The 21696-nt window shown below is 40.5% G+C and overlaps 2 protein-coding genes across 3 annotated transcripts; both read left to right on the top strand.

Moving 5' to 3' along the window:
* Positions 1 to 724: 724 nt before the first annotated feature.
* Positions 725 to 5773, top strand: LOC110799366 (uncharacterized). Its single transcript, XM_056840695.1, has 5 exons — positions 725 to 1033; positions 4020 to 4180; positions 4263 to 4641; positions 4721 to 4905; positions 5014 to 5773. Exons 1-5 carry the CDS (start codon positions 1018 to 1020, stop codon positions 5302 to 5304), a joined length of 1032 nt encoding a protein of 343 aa, XP_056696673.1. The 5' UTR covers positions 725 to 1017; the 3' UTR covers positions 5305 to 5773.
* An 8988-nt stretch (positions 5774 to 14761) lies between these two features.
* On the top strand, positions 14762 to 21644 carry LOC110799362 (uncharacterized). Of its 2 annotated transcripts, XM_022004614.2 has the most exons (7): positions 14773 to 15114; positions 16036 to 16147; positions 16691 to 16852; positions 19787 to 19833; positions 19979 to 20114; positions 21102 to 21168; positions 21278 to 21644. In XM_022004614.2, exons 1-7 carry the CDS (start codon positions 14899 to 14901, stop codon positions 21330 to 21332), a joined length of 795 nt encoding a protein of 264 aa, XP_021860306.1. In that variant the 5' UTR covers positions 14773 to 14898; the 3' UTR covers positions 21333 to 21644. The 2 variants fall into 2 exon arrangements, with proteins under 2 accessions (XP_056696672.1, XP_021860306.1); XM_056840694.1 differs by lacking the exons at positions 21102 to 21168; positions 21278 to 21644 and having other exon boundaries at positions 14762 to 15114; positions 19917 to 20114.
* Positions 21645 to 21696: the final 52 nt, after the last annotated feature.

Genomic DNA, 21696 nt, shown 5'->3' with positions numbered 1-21696 from the left:
TTCGCCCTCGAGAAAACGATGAAGAAATCCTTGGTCCTAAAGTACCATACTTAAGTGCAATAGGGGCATTGATGTACTTTGCTAGTCATACGAGACCTGACATATCATTTACAATAAATTTGTTAGCAATAAATTTGTTAGCTCATGTCCAACTAGAAGGCATTGGAATGGGATAAAACATGTACTTCATTACCTCCAAGGAACGAAAGATATGGGATTATTCTTTCCTAACCAGTCCAAAGAAGACTTAATTGGCTTTGCAGATGCAGGGTATTTGTCTGATCCCCATAATGCTCGATCACAAACAGGATATGTGTTCACATGTGGCGGTACTGCCATTTCTTGGCGTTCCATGAAGCAAACTATTGCAGCTACTTCTTCTAACCATGCAGAAATTTTAGCTATCCATGATGCTAGTCGTGGATGTGTATGGTTAAGGTCTGTAATTTAACATATACGAGAAGATTGTTGTATATCCACAGGGAAAGAAGCTCCAACGGTTATTAGGGGTGTTTAAAAATACCCGACCCGCATTACCCGACCCGTTGACCCGCCGACCCGGCACAAATTAACCGGGTAGTTTTCTATTTTTTCAAAAATAAATGGGTCGGGTACCCGACCCGGGAAAATACCGGATATACGGGTCGGGGCATGGGCCGTGTTTTTAGTTAAGCGGGTAGCCGATAACCCGTAAGAATATTTTCTTTTAAAAATAAAATAAAAAATGAAGGGGAAGTGTGTAGGTTTAGCGTGTATACTTCTCATTTCATTTCAGTTGCTTGTGCCGCACAAAGCTTACAAGGCTCTCTTTCTCTCTCTTCCAACTCTAAACCTAAAAATCTATCACACAAATTCATCGACATCGACAAAATCGCCAATCAAACACCATCAACCGGCCTACCACAACCACCAACGAGCAACTACTACGCCAGATCTACTGCCTATAAAGGCTAGCCGGCAAGACACAAGTTTCTTGCTACCATGAAGAAACAGATTTCATTTCTTCCCTTCTAGTTTATGAGAAATATACCTTGTAAGCTGAACAAAATTTTTACTTCTTTTACTAAATTAAACTATTGAAGGGGAGGAAATAATTTTTTTTTCTTTAATATTGTTGTGAGCTGATGGTATTCGTGGGTTCACAAAATGGTACTTGTGCATATATGTTGTGATTTATTATTTTCATCATCAAAGCAATTAACAATAATCTGTACTTTTTTTTAATCTGGTATGAATACTAAATAGTTGTATAATTTAGATGGATTTACTTGTCTCAAATGCATAAATTTAAAAAGTACGCAATTTTTGCGGGTACCCTATACCCGACCCGGAATAATCGGGTACCCGTTAACCGGGTACCCGAGTTTTTAGGGTCGGGTCATGGGCCGAATTTTTAACTACCCGCAAAAGCGGGTACCCGGCTTTTCGGGTACGCGAATATCCGGGTACCCGAATATCTGGGTACCCGTTAATGAACACCCCTAACGGTTATGTATGAGGATAATGCAACATGCATTGCACAACTCAAGGATGGATATATAAAAGGTGATAGAACACAACACATTTTACCAAAATTATTCTTCACCCATGACCTGCAGAAGAATGGTGATGTACAGGTTCTGCAGATTCGTTCAAGTGAAAATTTGGCAGACCTATTTACCAAGGTGCTTCCAACTGCTACTTTCAAGAAATTAGTTTACCAGATTGGATTGCGTCGTCTCAAAGATCTAAAGTTATGTAATCATGAGGGGGAGTAGATGCTCGCTGCACTCTTTTTCCCTTAACCATGGTTTTTTCCCACTGGATTTTCCTGGTAAGGTTTTTAATGAGGCAGCATCGTTCGCGCATTAGGAAATATTTTATTTTAAGAGAGAAATTTTATTTTTGTATAATGGACATCAAAGGGGGAGTGTTATGAAATATAATATGGATGTCCATTATGCCCCCATCAATATTTCCGGAATATTCTAGGGTTCAGTAAAACCCTAACTATTGTATCCTATATATACCCGGTACTATATGGAATAATACATACAACCCTATTGTTGTGGGATCTTTTACGGTGCTGATGTGGCACGCGTTCCTCGGAGGTATCAAGTATGACCTGGCACGAACTTCTGGCAACCTGCAAAACAAGAATATTCCCGTAGGAATATCCCCTCCGATGCTTAAGTAAGTATAAGCTAGAGAGATAAGTAATTTGTAGAGAGAAGGCAGAGCAAAGATAAGTTTTTGTTGGTGGGAATGAATTGAATTCCTTTTACCTAGGGATCTGCACTATTTATAGTGTTAGGGTTTCTCGGGAACTGGTCCTGCATGATTGGGTGTTATGCAAGATCAGGACACGTGTCCTGCTAAGTTTTTTGGAGGCTTGGTTTGGACCAAGTGGGCCTCTTAATCGCTTGGCCCTTGGCCCTGTGAAGTTGAGAAAAGCCCGCTGGCGGGCTTTTGGGCCTTCTTTCTGGGCTTTAATAGTTCAGTCAGGTGGCATTCTTTTAGGCCACATCATTTGCCCCTCAAGGAGGATGCCCCTTGTCCCTGTGGGGTAGGCTGCTTGATCGGAGGGAGCGCCACGTGTGAGGGCTTTTCAGAGCTTAGATTTTCCTTTAAAAGCTTCAGTACCTCTTTCATTTTTCTTTTGTTATTTCAGAGCAATTTTCTTAGAGAGAGAAAGCAAATTTCGTTCTGCCAAAGATCTGCTTGTGCTTGCGCTTGAGTGTTCTTGGATTCGTTGTCCAGTGTTCTTGAGGGTTTAGAGGACTTGTCAAGACTTCTTATCGGTTTGATCATTTTCTGGTAAGTTCTCTATCAAAACTTTGTTTTTGTATGCTTGTGGGACCTCTCTTGTTTATTGTTTATAGTGTTCTGTGGAGGCGTCTTGGGGGTTATGACGCCCATCTCTTTCATTCTTTTGCTAAAGTCAGACGTCCTGTCCCTTATGCAGGACGGCATGGCTCGAATTAGACAAACAGCCAACGTGCGTGCATGGGCTGCACCGCGAGAGGGGGACGATAGGGTTCCTTTTTCGAACCCGTCCCAAGGAAGTAGGAGTGGAGTCCGCTCCTCCCGTAATACAGGAGACGGGGCCATAAGAACGGCACATTCTCCTAGAAGAAGGAAGAATGTGGCTTGCCATCCCCGCGTTCCACGCGAGGATTTTGAAGATGACTCCTCTAGCTCTTCAGACGAGGAGTTTGCAAAAAACCTTCCTCCCATGGTCCGGGGGAAGGAGGACGTCAATCTATTTCCTTCCAATATCTTTCCCAGCATGAAATGGCTGAGGTACCTGAGGGAGCAGGGACGTGACTTTGAGCGTTTTCTGCTTCTGCCCCCAGGTTTTAGTCTTAGGAGCCCTCGACCCCATGACTCCGTGGACCAACTCTCCCAGGGAGAGGTAGCTGTTTATACTGCTGCCTTTAGGTTGGGTCTTAGATTTCCTTTGCACCCCTTTGTGATGGACGTTTTGGAGGGGTATGACATTGGCCTTGCTCAATTGACGCCTAACTCCTGGGCAAATGTTTTTGGTTTTATTGCCAAGTGTGCTTTGAGCGGCGTCACCCCTTCCTTTCCTGCTTTCCTTCGTCTCGTAGTCATTGCCCCTTCTTCTCGTTCTCCCCAGGGGTGGTTCACCCTTTACAGCCGTCGGGGATATAAGACGGTGGTGGGTAAGACTTCTAGTTGGGTTTGGTGGAGGAAGAAGTGGTCTATTGTTCGAATGGAAGACCTCTCTCTTTCTAGACGTCTTACTGGGTGGAACCGTCGGCCCCGCTATTTGTCTAAAGCTGACGCCTATCCTCGTCTTTCGTCCAGAGAGTGGGTACTAGTGAAGCCCTTGTTCCAGGCCGAGATGTATCGGCTGTCGTCAAAGAGCCATGCCTGGGTGCCTAATGCTTGGCTTCCCCATGTCGGCCAGTTCACCAATATAGTCTTTCTTTCGGCCGTTGGTCTTTGTTCCTATTTGAGCAGAGGTAGTTCCCCATAAATACACTTTTTTTTTTAACTAACCCTTGGCTTTGTAGGTTCTGCTATGGATCGCCTATCCTCCGAAGACAAGGGTGTAGTGGAAGTACCCGCTTGGCTGTCCGAGGTGTACACTGAGGACATTCTCAAGGCCGTGGAGGCCAAGAAAAAGGACTCTTCCAAGAAGTCCAGCGAGGATGCCTCTGGTGACGTCGCCAAGGTAATTTTTATTTATTATTTTTAAGTTTTTGCCTCTGTTCGTTTCTGGTCATGATTTGGTCGCTGACTTCCTTCATCTTTAGGAACCCACTTTGCCAGCTATGAAGAAGCGTCCTGCATCTTCGACGGAGGCTCCTAAGCCAAAACGGCCCTTCTTTAAGAAGATGGGTACGGCCGATGCTGCCACAAAGCCGTCGGTACCAAAACCGTCCGCTCCCCTAGCTGAGGGAGAGGTTCTTCCTACCCAGACGTTCATTCCTCCTCCTGAGCAAAAGGAGGTCCCTTCCCAAGTGGACACCGAAAGGGATTTTGCTGCCGGAGCAGCTGCTAACGAAGTAGCAGTCGAACAGGCTGAGGCTGCTGACGCCACCACCTCATCCAAGGAGGACAAGGGTAAAGGCAAGGAAGCTGAGGCTCCTTCTACTGATAATGCCTCTACTTCTCCTGCAGCTTCGCCAATTGGTTAGTGTTTCTGTACTTTAAATCTGTCGTGTCAAGTTGGGATTTGCACGATGTTTGATAATCTTGGCGTTTGGTTCAGTTGAGATGTTCAAGCGGATGCGACGGGCCGAGGTGGCGAGCATCCCCCCTTCTGCCGGTTTTAGCTCAGAGGCGAAGGATAAGATCCTTGTGGACGTGTATGCGGCCATCCCTGAGGAATATGTGAGGTCACTCCCCGAGATTGACTTGGGATTCTTTGGGTCCATTCAGTCCCTCGTCCTTGATGTGAGACACTTACTCCTGGATCTTTGTAGTTATGATTATATATGCACGTTATTTTTAATTCTATGTTCTGGCTTTCATGGCCACCATCTCCTGTTGAGTCTTTGGCAGCTTTTCATTCGCTGTGCCGAGAGTAGGAACTATCGCTTTGATATGCATAATGAGATGCTCAAGCACAAGGACCAGATCGAGAATCATGAGCAGTATGCTGAGAAGACGGCCAGATTGATCAACTTGGACGCGGACAAGAAGATCAAATCCAAGACGGAAGCTCTGAGGAAGGCCGAGGAGGACGCCGAGAAGTATAAAGAGAAGTTGCTGGAGTATGAGGAGCGGCTGGCCGTGTTGAGAAAGGAGTACTCTTCCGTCTCGGAGCGGGTGACTAATTCTCTTCCAAGGTGAGCGTTCTTGAGGGTCAGCTCAAGACCATGCAGGGGAAGATTGAGGCCGTGCGCAAGGAGGCTGCCAGCTCTTTCAAGTTGGGCGAGGAGTCCATCTTGGAGAGTGCCCAAAAGGCGTGGGATCAGTCTATGGACGGGAAAGGAGGCTCCCATCAGATAGCCGTTTCGACGTCTAGATGCCTAGGCTTAGATCCCCCTGAGTTTGTCAGTGACGGGGAAGAGGGCATGGAGGAAGACGAGGTGAACTCCCCTGAAGGCCAAGACGTCCAGGACGGGAGTTCTATTGCCCCTCATCCTTGAGCGGCTTTTCTCGTAGTTGGTTTGAATGACGCCGTGGGCGTTTGTAATAACTTTGGTGCCTTTTGGCATTTATTTGGTTTGGTTTGTTTGCGCCTTGAGCGCTATGTATAAACAATTCGTGCCGTTGTGCACTTTATTTTATTTTAATTCCATCAGTTCGTTACCGATTTTTTGGGAATTCTTTTTGGGTCCATTTGTTGGACGGAAACCTCAGTGTTTTAGGTGATCAGCCTAATTTGAGGCGCTAATCTAGGCCACTTCTTAGGCCTTCAAACGATTAGTCTTTTTAGACGCCATCCAAGGAGGAGGTCTTATGTCTGAATGTTTGCTCTTGTTTGAGTCTTCTTTTTTGGGCGCCTTTCGAAGAAAAGGCGTCATGTTGGATGTCTAAACCCTTTGTGTTTATTAGCACTGGGTACGTCCAAACCCTTCGTGTTTAAAAACCCAGTGCTAATAACTCGTCTAATAAACCCAGGGCGTCATGTTTAAATATCTGCTAATTCCATCCGTCCGTGATACGAGTTTAAAAACTCGTTGTATAAACAAGGATAGTTGATTAACAAGCTAGACCTTTAACTCGTTGATCGTGAATGCAAGACAAGACCTATTGACTCACAATCAGTTCTTTGAATAGGAAACGCGTCCAAAACAAAGAAAAAGGCTGAATTATAAACTATAATTCGAAATGTAACAAACAAGTGTTTTAATCATCCAGTTGGTTGTTTATTCCAATCAAGAAGCTGACTATAAATAGCCAAAAACCAACAGCTACAAGAGCTTTAAACGGCTAATTAAGAGCCATTTAAGAGCCTTTAAAACTGGCAGTTACAAGCTCTAAAGCCTCCTAATTCAGTCACTAAATTGGAGGTTACAAAGGCTTAAAACTCTCCTTACAAACAGCAATAATCAAAGCTAAGTAATGACTGAATTTAAATTGGGGATTTAAACAAATATCCCTTTATTAAACCGACTTTAACCAAAGCAATTAAAAATAATAAGTGCGTACAATCTGTTTAAACAAGCGGACCAATGTGATTAAACGGACCAGTTTGATTAACGTACCACCTTGATAATAAGGACCATATAATGAGCTCACTCAATCCAAGTCACCATGCACACAAAATGAGCCATTGAACCCAAATCAGTTTTGGTTCCAATTGCTAGCATAAGACTATCACTTTCATCCATAACCGTATCATCCCCTCCCCCTTTAAAAGGAATTGACCTCAATTCAGCAAGGCCATCATCATCAAGATAAGGTGAAAGATCACCTACATTGAAAGTAGCATGGACACCATAGTCTCCCGGAAGCTCAATCTTATAAGCATTATCATTCACACGTGCAACCACCTTGTAAGGACCTTCAGCCCTAGGCATAAGTTTGTTCTTGCGTTTTCTTGGAAAACGCTCTTTCCTTAAATGAACCAAAACCAAATCACCTTCTTCAAACAACCTCGGTTTGCGATTCTTATTCGATTTCTGTTTATAAGAGGCATTAATAGCTTTAATTCGCTCACGAACTTGTTGGTGCAGTTTCATCATAGACTTTAACTTAGCATCGGCATCCTTGTGAACCAACTCATCTTTTGGTAATGGAATTAAATCCAATGGCAAGTATGGATTAATCCCATATACTACCTCAAATGGAGAATGACCAGTAGCATAAGTAGGAGACCGATTATAAGCAAATTCAGCGTGAGCAAGCTTGACATCCCAATCCTTTTGCGTTTTACTTACCAACCCTCTCAATAGCGTTCCCAAGGTTCGATTTGTCACCTCTGTTTGCCCATCAGTTTGAGGGTGATGTGAAGTGCTAAACAACAACTTGGTTCCCACCTTTCTCCACAATGTATTCCAGAAGTAACTCAAGAACTTGGAATCTCGATCAGAAACAATAGTCTTTGGAATTCCATGCAAACGAACAATCTCCTTATAATACAAATCAGCCACATTACAAGCATCATCCGTTTTGTGACAAGCAACGAAGTGAGCCATTTTTGAAAATCTATCCACCACGACCATAATATCATCCTTACCTCTTTGAGTACGAGGCAAAGCCACTATAAAATCCATGGATACATCTTCCCAAGGGCGAACTGGAACCGGCAGAGGTGAGTATAAACCGGGTTTGAAAGAACTCTTGGCCATATGACAAGTCACACATTTATTCACAATGTTCGTTACATCACCTAACATTTTAGGCCAAAAGAAATGTTCTCTCAAGATTTCCAAGGTCTTGGCTATGCCAAAGTGACCAGCCAATCCTCCACCATGAGCCTCACGCACTAGTAACTCACGAATTGAATGCTTAGGAATACAAAGGCGATTACCTTTGAAAAGAAACCCATCTTGCAACATGTACTCCCCATAAGCACCAACTGCACATTTCTCGAATGCAACTCCAAAATCACCATCATCATGATAATAATCTTTTAAGGTCTCAAACCCCAACAAACGAACATCAAGTGTAGCAAGCAAAGTGTACCTTCGTGATAATGCATTAGCCACCACATTGCTTTTACCATCTTTGTATTTCGAAGAAAAATGAAAGGATTGCAAGAACTCAACCCATTTAGCATGCCTTGGGCTCAATTTTTGTTGCCCATTAATATACTTCAAAGATTCATGATCAGAATGCAAAACAAAGTGGCTAGAACGCAAATAATGACTCCAATGATCCAAATCTCTAACAATGGCATAGAACTCTTTATCATAAGTGCAATAATTCAAACGAGCACCCCCTAACTTTTCCGAAAAATAAGCTATGGGACGCTTACCTTGGATCAAAACAGCACCAATCCCCACTCCACTAGCATCACACTCGACCTCAAAAGGTTGAGAGAAATCTGGCAGCGCCAAAATAGGAGCAGCACACAAACGCTCTTTAATCACATCAAACGCCTTTTGAGCGTCCTCTCCCCATACAAAAGCACCTTTCTTCAAGCAACTAGTGATAGGACTAGTAATAGTACTGAAATCACGAATGAAACGTCTATAAAATGAAGTAAGACCATGAAATGAACGCACCTCACTTATAGTTTTAGGATTAGGCCACGATTTGATAGCCTCGATCTTGGACTGATCCACGGACACTCCATCTTTCGAAACCACATAGCCCAAGAATACAACATTGTCAACAAGGAATGAACACTTCTCTAGCTTCCCATAGAGTCTTTGAGCTCTAAGTGTTTCAAAAACATCCCTCAAATGAATCAGATGCTCCTCTTCGTTCCTACTATACACCAAGATGTCATCAAGATATACCACAACGAATCTGCCCAAAAATGATTTAAGCACTTCGTTCATTAGCCTCATAAACGTACTAGGAGCATTAGTGAGACCAAATGGCAGGACGGTCCACTCATACAAACCATGTTTTGTCTTGAAAGCCGTTTTCCACTCATCTCCTTCACGCATCCGAATCTGATGATAACCACTTCGCAAATCAATTTTTGAGAACAACTTCGAACCATGGAGCTCATCTAACATATCATCAAGTCTCGGAATTGGAAAACGATACTTGATGGTAATGTTATTCACAGCCCTACAATCAACACACATTCGCCATGTTCCATCTTTCTTAGGCACAAGCAACACCGGAACAACACATGGACTCAAGCTTTCTCTAACATAGCCTCGATTCACAAGTTCATCAATTTGCTTTTGTAATTCATTTGTTTCCTCCGGATTGCAACGATAGGCAGCCTTATTAGGCAAAGAAGTTCTTGGAATAAGATCAATTTGATGTTCAATACCACGAATAGGGGGCAAACCTGGTGGTAATTCATCCGGAAATACATCCTTGAACTCAAACAGCAATTCGGCAATGGGACTGCCTTCTTTCCAATTTTGGCCTTCAATTGGACTCTCCTTAGCCACGAGCAAATACACCAACTCTCCATGATCAAGAGCTTGCTCAATTTCTCGTTCACTAGCCAACATGGTGAGATTCGCCTTTTTCTTTTGTTTCACACTCATGGATCGAACCGCTTCAGATGACATAGGCTTTAGCACAATTTTCTTGCCTTTGTCTCTCAATTCATACTCATTGCTTCTCCCTTTATAAATCACGTCCCTATCAAACTGCCAAGGACGACCCAACAAAATATGACAAGCATCCATAGGAATAACATCACAAAGAACTTCATCCACATACGAACCCATAGTCAAACCAACCCTTACTTGCTTCGACACTTTTACACTATTACCATCATCAAGCCAATGGAGTGCGTATGGCCTAGGATGGGCAGTAGTGATTAAGCCTAATTTTGACACCATTTCACTAGAAGCAGCATTGGTACAACTCCCCCCATCAACAATTACACTACACCACTTATCTTTCACTAGACATTTAGTATGAAACAACTGATCTCGTTGGTCTAGATCAGTAGGTGAAATTTGAGTTTGTAGCGCTCTAAGAACTAGATTTGTGTCATAAATTGGAGCCTCATACCCTTCCTCTTCCTCCTCATCACCACTCTCATCAAACACAAATACGTACCCCAACCTCTTTTCCTCTTCAAACAACTCCTCACGACATTCAACAGCTTCTCTCAAGGTCACTACTCGTTTATTTGGACACGCATTTTGGTAATGCCCAAACCCTTGACACTTAAAACAACGCACCTTGGACAGACTTGTTTCTTTGGTTGGGTTAGATAGTTTAGGGGCAGCCGTAGAATTACTTGAACCTACGGTACTAGGTGATGTGTTTGGTTTCAAGCTAGGTTCGGATTTAGCCCAAGACTTGGCTTTACCATCCATACTAGACCCTCCCCCATATTTTGCCTTCCCTTGATTTTCCAATTTTAAACAAAATGCACAAAGAGTGTCAAAATCAGAATATGGATAAAGGTCTACGGTATTGGCAATATTATAATTTAGACCCCTTAAAAATCTGGACAGTTTTTGTTCCTCAATTTCCTCAATTTCTCCCATTAAGGACAACTTTTCAAACTCATCAATATATTCAGCCACACTCATTTTTCCTTGCCTCAATTCGGCAATTTTACGATAAGTTGTTATTCTATGAGTTGTTGGCACATACCTTTTACGTAGCTTACGTTTCAAAGACTCCCAAGAGGTAATTTTCTCCTTCCCTTCACGTATTCTCTTGGATTTCAGTCCCTCAAACCACAATGAAGCCCCTCGTCCTAGCTTCAATATGGCATATTTGCAACGCTTCTCATCATCAATGTCCTTGAAATCGAACATTCTCTCTATTTTGCGCTCCCACTCCAAATAGGCTTCCGGATCTGTTCCACCAACAAATTCAGGAAGTTCGGTGACTTTGAATTCATCCATAGCCCGTAGATCACGCCTAGGATGCCTACGATACCCCTCATCTCTAACGTTCTTCAAGGCTTCTTGGAGATGTTGTAGAAAGTCAGGATCATCAAAATCCATATTTCAGTTTGTAAGAATTACGAACAGCAGCTCTTTTTTTTTTTCCTTCTTTTTTTTTTTTTTTTTTTTGGGCGGATCACACGAACAGCAGCTCTGATACCACTAATGATACGAGTTTAAAAACTCGTTGTATAAACAAGGATAGTTGATTAACAAGCTAGACCTTTAACTCGTTGATCGTGAATGCAAGACAAGACCTATTGACTCACAATCAGTTCTTTGAATAGGAAACGCGTCCAAAACAAAGAAAAAGGCTGAATTATAAACTATAATTCGAAATGTAACAAACAAGTGTTTTAATCATCCAGTTGGTTGTTTATTCCAATCAAGAAGCTGACTATAAATAGCCAAAAACCAACAGCTACAAGAGCTTTAAACGGCTAATTAAGAGCCATTTAAGAGCCTTTAAAACTGGCAGTTACAAGCTCTAAAGCCTCCTAATTCAGTCACTAAATTGGAGGTTACAAAGGCTTAAAACTCTCCTTACAAACAGCAATAATCAAAGCTAAGTAATGACTAAATTTAAACTGGGGATTTAAACAAATATCCCTTTATTAAACCGACTTTAACCAAAGCAATTAAAAATAATAAGTGCGTACAATCTGTTTAAACAAGCGGACCAATGTGATTAAACGGACCAGTTTGATTAACGTACCACCTTGATAATAAGGACCATATAACGAGCTCACTCAATCCAAGTCACCATGCACACAAAATGAGCCATTGAACCCAAATCAGTTTTGGTTCCAATTGCTAGCATAAGACTATCACTTTCATCCATAACCGTATAAGTCCGCCATCTGACTCACATATTTCTATCCTTGGGAATGGATCCATGGCCGCTTTGGCTGACAGCAACACTTGTCCTAAGCGGCGAGCATAATCTTTCTGTCCTCTCATGGTGGGTCCTCCAGCGGCCGGTCCTCCAGATATGACGGCTACAAATCCTCCGTCGCTGTGTTGTCCCTTAGTCGGTGAGGCAGGTGACTTGTTCTTTTTGTATTGGTTTTTTCCAAAGCCATGAGCATTCTTCTGTAAGTAGTTCTTGAGGTGTCCTTTGGAGGCTAGGCCATCTAAAGCCCTCTTCAAGCTTCTACAATTCTTGGTTTCATGTCCTATGTCTTCATGGAACTGGCAATATAATTTGGGATCTCGAGTCTCAGCAGGAGATTTCATGGGGAAAGGTCGATCAAGGTCGTACCTTATCCCCACGTCTTTTAGTATGGTGAGAAGATATGTGTTGTACTCAAAATATTCCCTTTCTTGCGGTCGTTCTCTCTTGTGCCCAGGAGAGTTGGTATCATGCTCTTTTGAGAGAGCCCATGTGCCATTCACTTGTGGGGATTTTCGGTCCACTTTATCCTTCTTCCCGGAGGAGTCTGTTGTTTCTCCAATCCTTCCTTCCTTTGACGCGCTGCATATTTCTGTTGCATGGATAAATGCTTCAGCCTCGGCCATAGTCCTTACACTCTTCTTAACCAGATCAAACTTGAAGGATCCCTTCTTCAATCCTCTGATAAAATTATCAAAAGAGAAGACATCAGGCAAGTCTGGGATCTGTCCAGCCTCTAGATTGAAACGCTTCACGTAGCTTCTTAGGGACTCGTCTTTCCCTTGTTGGATCCGTCCCAAATGCATGCTTGTTTTTCTTTCTTCCTTGTGCGCCATGAACCTCGTAGAGAACAAAGTTTGTAGTTCGTTAAAAGAGGCAATTGATCCCGGGGGCAGCCGTTCAAACCATTTAGACGCTACTCCTTTGAGCGTGGCTGGGAAGTATTTGCACCAAGTGGCTTCATTGGTTCCCTGAACGTACATGTGATGGCGGTATGCGACAAGGTGCATATCGGGTCGATGGTCCCGTCATAAGCTTCAATTGTAGGATTTTTTACCTTGGGTTCCTTCGGGGCGTTCATGAGCTCGTCAGAGAAAGGGGTACTCATGTGCCTTAACGTCAGGTTGTTGAGCCCTTGCTGAATATGATAGGTTGGTTCACGGCGGTTGGATAGCAGGCGGGGGCGCATGCTTACCCTATGGGGCGTCATCTGGGTCGGTCCACGTGTAGTGGGATAAAATGGCGGATCTTCCATCACAGGAGTGGACCCGGTGTCTGATAGTTCAGATTCAGCCTCATAATGTTCTTGACGCCTTGAGGCTGGCCGTAAGACGGCTGGTGAGCTTCCCCTAGACGATGGTCGTATGACCGGGTCCCTTCGAGGTAAGAAGGTGGGGGGGTCATGGCCGTTTCCCGAGTGCTCAGGCACAGGGCTGACTCCCCTACTTGCTTGTGGACGAGAACCTTCTCCAGCCCTCCAAACGTTGGATCTGAGCGGCATTCTGCGTATCCGATTGACGCCTAGACTGAGGGGCCTCTGTGGAGCCGTCCTCTCAGCGCAGTAGATTAGCATATTTTTCCGAATTTCATCTTGCAATGTAGTGCTCATCTGTTGTCGAAAGGTCTGATTCATTTGCTGTTGGAATCCCGTTAAGATCTCGCGTATGGAGCCCACCGAGACTGGCAAATCTAGATTCTCGTCTAACACGGCGTCTTGGACGCTGGGGCTTAGATGGCGGCCTGGCGGAGACGCCTCGGTTATTGGTTCTTCCTCAACAACCACCTCAGCCTGCATCCGTAGCGGTGTGTTCCCTGCATTTGCGATTCGATTGGCTTCTTCAATGTGCCGTCTCTCTTCTTCTCCACCAGCGTACTCTCTGTCAGAGTGTAGTTCGGCCATGACACTGTACCTCCCCACAGACGGCGCCAAATGTTGTGGGATCTTTTACGGTGCTAACGTGGCACGCGTTCCTCGGAGGTATCAAGTATGACCTGGCACGAACTTCTGGCAACCTGCAAACAAGAATATTCCCGTAGGAATATCCCCTCCGATGCTTAAGTAAGTATAAGCTAGAGAGATAAGTAATTTGTAGAGAGAAGGCAGAGCAAAGATAAGTTTTTGTTGGTGGGAATGAATTGAATTCCTTTTACCTAGGGATCTGCACTATTTATAGTGCTAGGGTTTCTCGGGAACTGGTCCTGCATGATTGGGTGTTATGCAAGATCAGGACACGTGTCCTGCTAAGTTTTTTGGAGGCTTGGTTTGGACCAAGTGGGCCTCTTAATCGTTTGGGCCTTGGCCCTGTGAAGTTGAGAAAAGCCCGCTGGCGGGTTTTTGGGCCTTCTTTCTGGGCTTTAATAGTTCAGTCAGGTGGCATTCTTTTAGGCCACATCACCTATTCTCTCTCTTATTCTCTTATCATATAATACTAATTATGTACCGTACATTACATAATCGTTGATGTATTATGAAAATGCAATGTTGACAATACAGAAGACCTACCCTTAATGCCATGTGATTATATTCATTTTCGTAATAAAATCAACAATTATTTACGAAAATCCATTTAATTGAAAATGGAAAACCTCAACGTAGAACATTTTTTTAAAGGAAAATCAGTTCATTAATAAAGAGTTGTAAGATATCTAAAAGAGAAATATAGATCTAACAAATAACTACTGTCGTTAATTAGATTTTGCACTGTAGAATCTAGAACGTCTCCCGTCTATAATGCTGAAACATGCCATCTTTTTAAGAGAAGGGGTCTAACGATTTGGTGGAGCTGCGATGATGATTTCCACATGATTTCTCGGAATGTACTCGATAAATTGATAGTAATTTGCGATTTTTACCAACGAAATATGGCGAACTCAACCTATACGATAAAAATTTATTGAATTTAAAAGACAATATGTGAATCAAAGGAAGAGAAAGGGTCACTGTTTAAAGTTCGATTTGCAATAATATCACAGCTTAAAAAAAAATCGATTTCGGGTGAAAAAACTTTGGAGGACCAACTCCTCAAGCTTCCCAGGTTCGACGACCAATTGACCAAGATGGGGTTTGAATTGGAAGAATTTCAACCCATTTTCGGTGAAGCAAAACCAGAGTTTGAAGCTTCTGCTACCTCTAATGGCGATGGCGTTCCGGCGTTGACCCCATTTTTGTTCAGGGTTTCTTCCGTTGACTCCTCTCACCTCGTCTTCCATGTCACTGATTTTCGTTCCAACACTTGGGAGGCTCGTCGCTCTGTTCACCAACTCGACGACATGGTATAATTTCTGCTTTTTCTTCTTTCTTTTTTATTTTGTTATGTCAGGAAATTTAAGCTGCAAACCCTCAACAATTGTGGAAATTTTCTGGGGTTTTCAACGTTTTGATTTTTTTGATTTCTCTATATGTGATCAAAACTCCAAAACCCTATTGTGATGAGGTGGGTTTAAGAAATGAGTTGTAGAATCGTGTTACCTCATTCACTATTAGGTGAATTGGTCTGTGCAATTCCAAATAAGTGTGTAATTTCAAGTTATTTTAGTTGCTGTGTATAGATAATAACATTATTATACGTGTACTTCGAGTCTGGCGGATTGGCAGTAGTTTGATATCTTACAAGTGGTTATATAGGCGGATAGGCCATAGATAAGAAATGTAATTTACGAGATGAACATTGATGAAGCGAGAAAGCTGCACGATAAAAACTAAGATAGGATCAACAGAGTAGCAGGGGAGCTTCAGTTCATGGGGTTTTTTTTTTATAGTGAATAAGTTAAGATAGCAATTTGTTATGACAGGATATTTAGGGGTTTTAATCTTGTTGTTGAAATAAAGTGAGGGGGTGATCTGCCACTTTATTGTTTAATACGAAGTATAATGTTACTGCAGGTTTCATTGCGAAGGGAAGTACTTCGGTCCAATATCTCACGTGTATATATTAGGCCATTAATAGGGGGCAAGGTCCCTAAAATTGTGTGTTAATTATCTTACATCTTCACCTGTATCTGATCCTTACACCTCAGTCTGAGTAGAAAGGTTTATGATGAATATAGGAAGTATGTGGTAGAGGAATCTTAGTAGTTTCTGATACCTCCAAATAGTGTGAAATTTGGCATGAGTTTACATGGAGAAGTTTAGGACCTTTTCATAAATTGTTGACTGGTATGTCATTCACATTAACTTGTTTTATTTGTGGGCAGAGAGATGGCATAGGCATTGGTGGTTCCTGGTCTGATTTTATAAATTATCTAACTGCTTCTTTAAAATCAAAAGATGTGAAGCTTATCATGGATTGGCAGCCTAAATCAAGTGGTAATGCATTTTCTCCCCTCTTCTGATTCACTTGAGGAATCTGTTTAGACATAGCTAATTTCATAACTCTTTTTTTGTATTGCTGATGAACTAGTCTTTTGGTTGGACCACCCATCATTGTGTTGATGAAAAAAAAAAAAATTTCTTTTGGCTTTTGTTTTTTCCTTTTACAAGCGTACCATTTTCTTCTTCGTAAATGTTTATTGAATCATTCTGTTGATTTTTTGTTAATCGAGTTTGTGCTTTACCCCTGTATTTTTTTTTGGATCTGAACTTATAGTGCTGCCAAGAAGTACTTGATGGCTTTGTTACTGCAGTGGGCAGTAGCGTTTTGACACGATTTTCCCATTCTTCATAAGATTGTTATTGGCTAGTTTGATTTATTGGCCAGAATTTCTCTTGCTATGCGACTTATGATGCTGTTTAACTACGATTGACCTGACATCTGTTTCATGCTCCATATCTGCTTATGCTTTGTACAAATTCAACCTTGTCTCAAGTTGTAATTATCTAATATACTGTCAACTGTTTCCTGCATTGTAGGTGTTACATCTGCAAAATTGGTTGCTCGGAAAACTAAAGGGATGCCCTTAATGTCTATTTCACTTACCAAGCTTGGATCTTCTTCTGCTAGTGAAGCTGTAGCAAATCTGTCATTGGAGCTCTATAGGGCATACAGTATCCTGCAAGATTCTTTTGTAAAAGGTTTTTTCTACTTTCATTTGCCAGACTTCCCGATATCTTGTTGAATGGAAGGCTCTTTATGGAGAGTATTTGGTTAGTTTCTTGGTTATTATGCCTATGTATATTATGGTTATGTTGAGCATAAGCATTTTCATCAGTCACACTGATATTTTGATTGCCCTACATTACATATTCTAGAATGACTAGTAACATTTCCCCTTGGCAGTAACAATGAAGACGAAAGGAAACTGAGTTGGAAGTTGACAGGAAAAGGGAGGGGCAGTGGTAGTCTCTGCATATTTAACTATTTAAGCATGCATTAACTGCTTACAGCTCATTTAGGTCTATACTGGGTTGATACTGGTATATTCAACATTTCAAGTTTTCAACCAGTTAACATTCCAGTTGGTATAAGTTACTTGTTAGTCTAATACACTAGCTTGAGTTTTACATTGATAACCATATTGAAAAGGAATTAACTTAGAATGTTTTGGAAGATTGAATCACTTCAACAACATAAGGAGTAACATGTATTGACATAGACTAAGGTTATTGATTTCTCAAACACTTTGTTCTTCCTTCTTCACGGTAACAAGTTTATAATAATGTGACTGTTAATGGAGTTCAGAATATAAGCCTGACATTATACTTCAACTCTATATAATCAGTTCTTGTTTGGGCTAAGCTTTTTAGCTTTCCTCAGTAGTACTATGTGGGCTTTTGCTTGAACTTTACATTGGAAAAAGCGAGATTATAAACCTGTGAAGCTAAAAGTCTGAATTAATCTGAGTAGAAAGAAAACCCTCTCCCCAGAAACGTGCAACAATATAAACAGTAAGTACAACTGGAAAGGTGCACAGTGAAGAAGAGGGGATGTGTAAGGTGCAATTTACTTTTTCTTCTTCCTTTCTTTCGTCTCACTTAGGCCTTGTTCTCTTCAACTTATAACACCTTATTTAAATAAGTTTCAGGTCCTACAAGTTAAATAAGGTTCTATAAGTTCGAATAAGGTCATATAAGTTTCAATAAGGTCGTATAAGTTCCAAAAAAGTCTTATAAGTTCCATTAAGGTCCCTATAAGTTCCAATAAGATCCTATAAGTTTCAATTAATAAAAATATGTAATGTTATGATGATTTGCATTGTTATATTATATAATCATATTTATATTATTATATTAAAATAATATGTGGTTACTAATTGACGTTAATAATTATCAATGATATGTAAGTATTAATTATATGTTATTATTAATTTATTATCAATATAATTATAAGGGAAAAGCTTAATCACCACTTTTAAAATTATGTGTACATCACAAATGAATGGACGATCTTATTGGTGAGACATCCAACAATTATTATTAAGGAGTAATAATTTATATTATTAATAATAACATAAAAGACATAATTATTAATATAAGAACTAAATAATAATTACTTTATATTTATTAATATTTGCAATCAACTATTATCAACATTCTAATGGCTAAAAGTTTAGTATTGATCTAGTAAACTTTAAATAAGTCTAATAAGGTTCTATAAGGTCTTATAAGATACTATAAGGTTTTATAAGGTCTTATAAGATACTATAAGATCTTATAAGGTCTTATAAGGTTTTATAAGGTCTTATAAGATACTATAAGATCTTATAAGGTCCTATAAGGTCTAATAAGGTCCTACAAAATCTAAATAAGGTCCTATAAGTTAAATAAGGTCCTATAAGGTGCTATAAGTTAAATAAGTTGTATAAGGTCCTATAAGTTCAGATAAGCTCAATTCAGATATGGTCAGACAATTCCAGGTCCTATAAGTTGAAGAGAACACACCCTTATTATATTGTTGTCCTTTTACTTATTTTTCTCTCTGTTGTCACCTAATTGACGATGAAAATGAATGACATTCCTCTCCTCTTTCGTGAATCGTGATTCGTCTGTTAATTTTTTTGCTGTGAAGGTATTACTAAAACTTGATGTATAAATTATACTCCGTACATAGTTGTCAAGATATCCCCTAAAATTTTCTTAAATATCAAAAATTTATGTAAATCACAAGTCACTATCAATCATGATTGTTGTATTAGATTGTAGCTTCATTCGTCAAGGCTTATGAGGAGATGTATGTTTTATTTCCAATTTTTTTTAATATTCTTCGTTAATTAGGTGAAAATAAAGTGAAATAAAATGAACAACGCAATACGGAGCAATATAATAAGTGAGGCGACAAAAATGGAGAAAAAATAATCAAATTATACCTTACGTGAAACCTCTGACTAGAAATAAGGGTTGGACGTTGCACAGAGCTAAGTTTTAAACTCATTTGTCACAATTGACGACTTTTTATACCAATGTGGTGAAGGCATGTTAAGTATTATACCAATCTGATAAATTGGCCATATCTGTGCAGGTTGTCTGGTATTGTTTTCTTTCCTTGTCAGTTGAATACTGCAGCTCAGGGTGTTCAAATAACTTCTAAGAGTTCTAAACTTCTAACTGACCCAGAGAGTTTCTAATCTTCTTTTTCTTCTTCCTCAATTTGTCAGTAGTGAGTAACTGAGTATCCCTAGCATCAACTGTTTATGTATTATTACCATTTCATTTATGATCCCAAAAGTGTTTTTATCGAGGCTCTTTTTTATGCTGGGAGATCGCTGTGTCTTTGTGCAACATTACCTTTGATGTTATTGGTGATAGGTAGTTAGTTCTTTATAGACGGTTGATTGGAGCATATTGATAACTATTTCAGTACCTGCTTACTAGTAAGAAGTAGGTAATAAGGGTACATGTTTGATTTAGCACATTAGTCCTCTTTCTTCTTCTTTTTTGTTGTTGTTGTTGAAATGTATGCATTGCAATGCTATGAGAATCTTGAAATTGTTCCTTTATGCTTGCGTCTCAACTTCATGCCTACAATTTTGAGCCATTGTCATTGAATGGTTGGTTTGAATGTTTATCCAGAGCAAAAGCGCTGCTGTCAGTTGACCGAAGTGTTTTCTACAGAAAAGGTATGCTAGACTACTTGTATCTGCAGTATAAAAAATTGACCTAACATTTGCATTTGTTGGTAACTTGGTATCATATGTTGTAGAATCTGCATCGATCCTCTTTCTTTCTTCCTTGGACCATCATAAGTTTTCCTTATCCCTTTAGGAAAAGAGCCAAGCAGTCAAGAGGAAGCTTGATCAATTGGAACAGCAAAGGCTAAAGAAAACAACTGGGAGCGGGAATGCAGTTTCTCCTCTATACTCTGATACTTCATCTGTTACTGCTGGACTGAATTCTTCAGGTATGTAGTTTTTTTTTTAAATAACATTCGATTTCTCTTTACAGCATGTATAGACATCTTGAATCCTCTATGTAGCCATTATTCTATGACTTACTATTCAAGAGTCCTTGGAGAGGCTAGTATGATCCTTTATTGTAAAGTAAGGACCTCCTATTAAAATCGCTTTGGACCTGTTTGCTGAATATGATTTTCATTTTGATTTGCCTTTTCTTGATTATCTTATTATCTATTCCTTCATTTTGATTCTTTCTGCCCCCTAGACGAGCATTTCCTATCCTCCTCCTGTCTAATTCCTTCTCTTTTCTAAAATGAACAATTCTGTGAATATAATACTTCCATGTTTTATGTTGAAAATTTTCATTTCTTTTATGAATTTGTACTCTTAACATTTTGTTTAATTAGCAGATACCTAACTTGCACACTAGACTAGGATATATTGTCTTCAATTCTTTCCCTCTCCCTCCCCCTCCCCCATCAAAAGAAGACATCAAATATTGAAAGTGAAGCTTTCCTGTAGTTACTATGGCACCTTTATTCATAGATCCTTATTCCTTGCCTAATTTATGGCTATCATTTGCTTTAGATTTTAAAACTTCAGCCGATAACAGCCATTCCTTGCCTGATGAGCTTAATAATCTGGTGTTGCTCATCAAGTTTCCGTGCCTTTATCTTCGAGATTGTGATTCTGATAACTGATAAGCTTAGGGGAAAACCTGCAATGTCCTTCTACACAAATCATCTTTATTGTGAACAAATGTCCTCAGTAGAAGGGAAGAACCTTGTCCAATCCACCTTCACCCGCCCTTCCATAAGAAACATTTAAACAAATCATTTGAGGTATGGAAAACCATTAATTGGCCCTCAATTATGTTGAAAATCCTATTCTTCACTAGCACATATAACGCTGGCCCAGATATGTGTTTTACTACTGTAACTGTTACTTTTGAGAACGAAAAATGACTTCTTGCATTCTCTTCTATACTCCAGATAAACAGCCAGCTGCTGAAGTCGAATCTGCTAAAGTTGTTAATCGCGTTGTACCTGCCTATCGCAGGTATGTTGTACCTGCTATCAGGAGCTGTTGACTTTGACCTTTTCAGTAGTTTGTGCTTTTTCATTGCTGAATTCTTTAGCTATCTAAAATCAATGTCTTCTATATGCAGGGCTAAAGTCAGAGGAGTTGTTCTTTGTGACACTGAAGAGAAAGAAGGGAGCTGATTGTTGGAGAGGTTGGGGAATACGGTTTTAGAGTACAGCAGGTACCAACTTTGTTATTCACTAGAAGTGGGTCTTCTCGGGAGGTGAATGACGATGGAAGTATAGTCCCGTGAAAGATGACTACTTGCCCACCCGTGAAGAAAGGGCTGGTTCATAGGCCATTAAAATGAAGAAATACATTAGGATGTGTAGATTTCAGGCAATACATTTGTTTACTGTTTAATTGCTTTTTGTATATATGCTGAATGTACTTAATCAACTATGTAACAGCTTGGCAATTTAAAGAAGCAAATTAGGTTATTTCAAAGGTTATCGATTGCTCTCCATCCTTTTTAACTCATTCTGTCCGAATTAGTTGTCACAC

Source organism: Spinacia oleracea, chromosome 3, assembly GCF_020520425.1.
Source record: "Spinacia oleracea cultivar Varoflay chromosome 3, BTI_SOV_V1, whole genome shotgun sequence".
Taxonomy (NCBI): domain Eukaryota; kingdom Viridiplantae; phylum Streptophyta; class Magnoliopsida; order Caryophyllales; family Amaranthaceae; genus Spinacia; species Spinacia oleracea.
This window is presented reverse-complemented; position numbering and strand designations above follow the sequence as displayed.